The 7,335-nt window shown below is 41.3% G+C and overlaps 1 protein-coding gene across 1 annotated transcript in view; it reads left to right on the top strand.

Moving 5' to 3' along the window:
• The window catches only part of SPAST (spastin), a 122,415-nt gene that overhangs the window by 89,205 nt on the left and 25,875 nt on the right, over positions 1-7,335 (top strand). Inside the window, exons 10-11 of the mRNA XM_011984255.1 lie at positions 3,476-3,550; positions 5,666-5,737. Coding sequence (XP_011839645.1) covers positions 3,476-3,550; positions 5,666-5,737 — 147 coding nt within the window. The remainder of the gene's footprint in view (positions 1-3,475; positions 3,551-5,665; positions 5,738-7,335) is intronic.

Genomic DNA, 7,335 nt, shown 5'->3' with positions numbered 1-7,335 from the left:
CAAGTTCATATATTGATTCAGTGCAGTCCCAATCAAAATCCAGCCAGTTATTTTGTGGATACTGACAAACTAAAGTTTATATGAAAAGGCAAAAGACCTAGAACAGCCAACACAGTATTGAAGAAGAAAAAAGTCAGAGGACTGAAACTACCCAATTTCAAGACTTACTGTAAAGCTACATTAATCAAGACAGCATGTCATTGGCAAAAGAATAGACAAATAGATCAGTAGAACTGGACAGAGAGCCTAGAAATCAACCCACACAGATAAAGTCAACTGATCTTTGGCAAAGGGACAAAGACAATTCAGTGGAGAAAAGATAGCCTTTTCAACAAATGGTATAGGACAACTGGACATCCACATGCAAAAACGTTAATCTAGACAGACCTGACAACTTTCACAAAAATAAACTTAAATGGATCATAGACTTAAATGTAACTTGCGAACTGAAACTTCTAGAGGATAACATAGGAGAAAAATCTAGGATAACATCTGAGAAAAATTTTTGGTTTGACAGTGACTTCGTAGGTACAATACTAAAACATGATCCTTGAAAAAAAAAATCAGTATGTTGAACTTTGTTTAAATTTAAAACTTCTGCTCTGTGTAAGACGCTGTTAGGAGAATGAAAAGACACACAGCAGACTGGGAGACTTTATAAAATTCATTACCTGATGAAGGACCAGTATCCAAAATATACAAAGAACTTTTAAAACTCAACAATAAGAAAATATACAACCCAGTTGATAAATGAGCAAAATATCTGAACAGACACCCACAAAGGAAGCTAGATGACGACAAGCATATGAGTATCTGCTCAACATCATGTCATTAGGGAAATTGCACATTAAAACAACAACAAGACACCCTGCCACCCCTATTAGAATGGCTAAAATCTAAAACACTGACAACACCAAATTCTGGCACGGATGTGGAGCAGCAGAAATTTTAATTCATTGCTGATGGAAATCTAAAATGGTAGAACCTATTGGAAGATAGTTGGACAGTTTTTTACAAAACCAAAGACAGTTTGATGGTTTCTTACAAAACTCTTACCATATGGTTCAGCAGTCTTACACCTTAGTATTTACTCAAATAAGTTTAAAATGTACATCCAATCAAAAACCTGCACATGAATATTTCTAGCAGCATTATTCATAGTTGCCAAAACTTGGAAGCAGCCAAGGCATCCATAAGAAGGTGAATGGATAAACAGACTGTGGAACATCATGTAATGGAGTAGTATTCAGCAATAAAAAGAAATGATATATCAAGCCACAGAAATATATGGAGGAACCATAAATGCATATTGCTAAATGAAAGAAGCCAATCTGAAGAGGCTAAATTATAGGACTCTGACTATATAATGTTTTGGAAAAGGAAAAACTATGGAAACAATAAGTAGATCATTGGTTGCCAGGGAAGGCAGGGAGAGATGAATAGGTGGAGCACAGTGGATTTTTAAGGCAGTGAAACTGTTCTTTATGATAATCCAATGGTGGATACATGTCATTATACCTTTGTCAAAACCCATAGAATGTAAAACATAAGACTGACCCCTAATGTAAACTGTGGACTTCATTTAATAATAATACATGAATATTTTTTCATTAGTTCTAACAAATATACTACACTAATACAAGATATTCAGAGTAGGGGAAATTGGAAAGGAATGAGAGGTTATATGGGAACTCTGTACTTTCTGCTCAATTTTCTATAAACCTAAAATCACTAAAAAAAAGTTTATTTTATTTTATTTTTTAAAATTTTTTGAGATGGAGTTTCACTCTTGTTGCCCAGGCTGGAGTGCAATGGCACGATCTCGGCTCACTGAAACCTCCGCCTCATGGGTTCAAGCAATTCTCAAGCCTCAGCCTCTCGAGTAGCTGGGATTACAGGCCTGTGCCACCACGCCCAGCTAATTTTGCGTTTTTAGTAGAGACAGCATTTCTCCATGTTGGTCAGACTGGTCTTGAACTCCTGATCTCAGGGGATCCACCCGCCTCAGCCTCCCAAAGTGCTGGGATTACAGGCGTGAGCCACCGCGCCTAGCAGAAGTTTTTTTTTTGAAGTTGGATATTAGCCATTTCATATGATTCAACCTAAAAGTACATATACCTTCGCTATTATTAGTAAGTGTAGGTGAGATGTTTTCAGTCTGGGACTCCACCCTTGACTCCTGCCATGCCTATTGTCCCTGAGTCTGGAGACTCTGACTTACTTCTTTAGGGAATGAAACTCCTGCCTCCTGCTTTGGTGGGGGTTGGTACCTGCTTGACTGCCTTTAGCGGGGAGTTCTTCATACCAACTTTCAGTCAGTTCCTGTTTGTGTTTTCTTCCTTTTTTTTCTTTTTTTTGAGACAGAGTCTCGCTCTGTCACCCAGGCTGGAGTGCAGTGGCGCAATCTTGGCTCACTTAAACCTCCGCCTCACGGGTTCACGCCATTCTCCTGCCTCAGCCTCCCGAGTAGCTTTAACCACAGGTGCCCACCACCGCACCCGGCTTATTTGTTTGTATTTTTAGTAGAGACGGGGTTTCACTCACCTTGTTAGCCAGGATGGTCTTGATCTCCTGACCTCGTGATCCGCCCATCTTGGCCTCCCAAAGTGCTGGGATTACAGGCGTGAGCCATTTCCTATTTTTGACTGCCTGCCTTACTACTGCTTGCTGTGGTGCCTGATACATCCAGTTCCTGAACCTTCCCAGGATTTTTGTTCACGTCAGCGTGCTTCTTGTATCTAGGTATCCCTTCACAAGTAGGCATTTAGGTTTTAAGCTCTGCTAAATGATTTACCACACTTTATCAGTTCTCCGTTTTGTGGGAATTCATTGTGTTAATCTCCTTTTCTGTTTTTGTTTGGAAGATTCATATCTTTTTTATTCATTTAGTATTATTTGGGGGGATTTCTAAGTAGAGAAACATGCCTGTGTTCAATTTCTCTTGTTTAAGCAGTCTGTTTTCATTTTTACCACTGAGGAGTATGAAAGTCTGCTTTCATTTTTACCACTGGTTTTATTTCATTTTGTTTTATTTTTTGAGACAGGGTCTCACTTTGTCAGCCAGGCTGGAGTACAGTGACATGATCAAACCTCACTGCACCCTTGGCCTCCCAAGCTCAAGTGATCCTCCCACCTCAGCCTCCTGAATAGCTGGGAGGACAGGCGATCGATCCAGCACACCCAGCTAATTTTTTTTTTGTAGAAGCAGAGTTTGCCTATGTCGCCCAGGTTGGTCTTGAACTCTTGGGCTCATGTAATCCTCCCATCTTGGCCCCCTAAAGTGCTGGAATTACAGGTGTGAGCCACCACACCAAGCTGTTTTTAATTATTACATTTATGATTATGTGTTTCCTTTAAAGCTGTGGGCAGCTCTGTTTGGGAGGATGCTACTGAAAAAAGGATGCTTTTTAGATGACAAAGAGTACTTAAAGTGTCTCTAGAACCACAGTTGTAAACTGAAGTATGTCTTTTTAAGCTGTTCACAGGGCTTAGAGCTCCTGCCAGAGGACTGTTACTCTTTGGTCCACCTGGGAATGGGAAGACAATGCTGGTAAGAGTTCTCTTCAAATTCGAGTTTTCTGTTGAGATATTTGGGATAATATGAAAAAAAGAAACTTTATCTTGTCCCTGATCCTATTATTTATGACTTGCTTTTTGCTATTATATACTTTTGGGGTTTTTTTGTTTATTTGTTTTGTTTTTTTTGAGTGATCTCAGCTCACTGCAACCTCCGCCTCCTGGGTTCAAGTGATTTTCCTGCCTCAGCCTCCCAAGTAGCTGGGATTACAGGCACACGCCACTACACCTGTCTAAGTTTTGTATTTTTGGCAGAGACAGGATTTCGCCATGTTGGCCAGGCTGGTCTCGAACTCCTGGCCTCAAGCAATCCTCCCACCTGGGCCTCCCAAAGTGATGGGATTACAGGGGTGAGCCATTGCCTATGGCTGATACACATTTAAGTTTTTCAGCTACTTTTCAATGTAGAAGTAGATGGAGAACCATGTATGTTATCTTCAGTAGTGTGTTTTTGGTTGGTTAAATTTGACAGTGTGATTGTCATTGTTTTTTGTAAATTAAATAAAATTTTTACTTTGGAAGAGCTTACCTTACTATATTGAGTATCTTTCTTTTTTTTTTTTTTTTTTTTTTTTTTTGAGACGGAGTCTCGCTGTGTCGCCCAGGCTGGAGTGCAGTGGCCGGATCTCAGCTCATTGCAAGCTCCGCCTCCCGGGTTTTTACGCCATTCTCCTGCCTCAGCCTCCCGAGTAGCTGGGACTACAGGCGCCCACCACCTCGCCCGGCTAGTTTTTTGTATTTTTTAGTAGAGACGGGGTTTCACCGTGTTAGCCAGGATGGTCTCGAACTCCTGACCTGGTGATCCGCCCGTCTTGGCCTCCCAAAGTGCTGGGATTACAGGCTTGAGCCACCGCGCCCGGCCGAGACGGAGTCTTGCTCTGTCGCCCAGGCTGGAGTGCAGTGGCTGGATCTCAGCTCACTGCAAGCTCCACCTCCTGGGTTCACGCCATTCTCCTACCTTAGCCTCCCTAGCTGGGACTACAGGCGCCTGCCACCACGCCCGGCTAGTTTTTTGTATTTTTTTTAGTAGAGACGGGGTGTCACCATGTTAGCCAGGATGGTCTCAATCTCCTGACCTCGTGATCCGCCCGTCTTGGCCTCCCAAAGTGCTGGGATTACAGGCTTGAGCCACCGTCCCTGGCCTATTGAGTATCTTTCTAACCCCTGATACTTGCTTCTACTATCATAACAACTTTATTTAAATAATCAGTATGTTATAGCTTTTATTACAGGCTTGAGCCACCGTCCCTGGCCTATTGAGTATCTTTCTAACCCCTGATACTTGCTTCTACTATCATAACAACTTTATTTAAATAATCAGTATGTTATAGCTTTTTTTTTTTTTTTTTAAAGTATTCTTTTGCCAGAAGTTTTTGTCAGGCTCTGGATACCTCTTTCCTCTGCATAGCCCTCCTGGATGGAAAAAACAAACAGGGAAAGAGTAACTTTTCCTTAGATGTTTGTCTTTCTCAAAGCAGTCATCTTTGTATATCTAAGAAGAGAAGAGAATAACAGTGTCTCTTTTTTTTTTTTTAAATCTCTCTACTCATTCTCTCTCAGGAGGAGAACAGAAAGAAGCACAGCTCTTCCTGTAACCTGTCCATATTACTGAGAAAGGAACACATTGATTGCTATGTATTGGGGATTGTATTATACCTTACAGTTTTATTTTTATTTTTTATTAATTTTTTTTTAGACAAGAGTCTTGCTGTATCACCCAAGCTGGAGTGCAGTGATGTGATCTCGGCTCACTACCATCTCTTCCTCCTGGGTTCAAGCAATTCTGCTATGTCAGCCTCCCGAGTAGCTGGGATTACAGGCATGTGCCACCACACCTGACTAATATTTGTATTTTTATTAGAGATGGGCTTTCACCATGTTGGCCAGGTTAGTCTCAAACTCCTGGCCTCAAGTGATGCGCCTGCCTCGGCCTCCCAAAGTGCTGGGATTACGGGTATGAGCCACCACACCCGGCCTCATAGCTTACAGTTTTAGAGAATCTTTTCTAGTACTTAAATCAGTAAATATGGTTATCTTTTAAATGTAATATATTGAACTAATTTCATATTTGCTCTTGTGATTTTTAAAGGCTAAAGCAGTAGCTGCAGAATCGAATGCAACCTTCTTTAATATAAGTGCTGCAAGTTTAACTTCAAAATATGTGAGTGCTCTGTTTCCAATATTGTCATATTTTAAGTTACTGTCTAAATGTTACTGTTAACTATAGATGGTAATAATATTTCATGAAAATATTTTCCTAGGAGTTTTATATCTATTATTTGCATATGATGAATATCAGTCTTCAGAGTAGGAAGTTATGTACATTTGTGTTGTCAAATACTGTATTAGTCTACTGGGGCCTTGTAATAAAATACCGTAAACTGGCTGGCTTAAACATCAGCCATTTATTGTCTCACAGTTGTGGAAGGTAGAAGTCCAAGATCAGTCAAAATGTTGGCAGGGTTGCTTTCTCCTGAGGGCTATGAGGGAAAGTGTATGTTGCGTGCCTCCCTCCTAGCTTCTGGTGGCTTTCTGGCAATCTTTTGCATTCCGTGGCTTGTAGATGCATCCCTCTCATCTCTGTCTTTATCTTCATGAGGCATTCTCCCTGTATCTGTCTCTGTATCCAAATTTCCTCTGTGGATTAGGGCCCACCCTAATGATCTCAGTTTAAGTTTGTCATCAGCAGCAATTCTATGTCCAAATAAGGTCACATTCATAGGTACTAGGGATAGGACTTCAACACGTTTTTGGAGAACACAGTTCAGCCCATTAACAAATACTGTCACTTTCCACTTAAGCTTCAAGTAAAGTGGATTTTATCTCAAGGAGCCACCAGATATGAACACAGATCTGATGGCATAAACTGAGTATTTCTGACCTTCTGATTCTGATCTAAAATATGACACAAGATTTTCCCTGTTTTAATTTTTTAACTTTTTTGTTTTAATAGAGACAGGGTCTCGCTATGTTGCCAGGCTACTTTCGAATTCCTGGGCTTAAGCAATCCTCCTGCCTTGGACTCCCAAAGTGCTGGAATTACACATGTGAGCCACCACACCTGGCCAGTAGAATTTCCCTGTTTTGTTTTGATTGTTTATAATTTAGTTTTCTTTTTCCATTCACCCTCCACTGACCCTATAGTATTATTCAAACAAGTGCTCAGTCTAGTTTTGGGGTAGGGCAAGCATAATTACAGTGCTTAAAGAGAGTAATTTGTCTGGTGTGTAGAACTGGTGTGTAAATATAACTGATGCACTGCAAAACTATGAAGTAGTTTCTGTCAAACCTTACACTGCTTTGTCTTTCTCCGTCTCTCCCTTTCTCTTGGTTGCCCCCTCCTCCTCCCAAAGATACCTTAGTCTCTGTTTGCCTTTATCAAAACCTTTATGATTGGCCGGGCACAATGGCCCATGCCTATAATCCTAGCATTTTGGGAGGCCAAGGCAGGAAGATCACCTGAGCCCAGAAGTTTGAGACCAGCCTGGGCAACATGGTGAAACCCCATCTCTACAAAAAATAAAAAGTTTAGCCAGGCGTGGTGGCATGCACCTGTAGTCCCACTACTCGGGAAGCTGAGGTGAGAGGATCTCTTGAGCCTGAGAGTTTGAGGCTGCAGTGAACTGTGATCATGCCACTGCACTCCAGCCTGAGTGACAGTATGAGACCCTGTCTCAAAGAAACAAAACAAGGGGGGCATGGTGGCTCACTCCTGTAATCCCAGTACTTTGGGAGACTGAGGCAGGAGGATTACTTGAG

The sequence above is a fragment of the Mandrillus leucophaeus genome, unplaced genomic scaffold, assembly GCF_000951045.1.
Source record: "Mandrillus leucophaeus isolate KB7577 unplaced genomic scaffold, Mleu.le_1.0 Scaffold264, whole genome shotgun sequence".
Classification (NCBI taxonomy): Eukaryota; Metazoa; Chordata; class Mammalia; order Primates; family Cercopithecidae; genus Mandrillus; species Mandrillus leucophaeus.
Note: the sequence above shows the minus strand (reverse complement) of the source record. Positions and strands in the feature narration are given on the sequence as shown.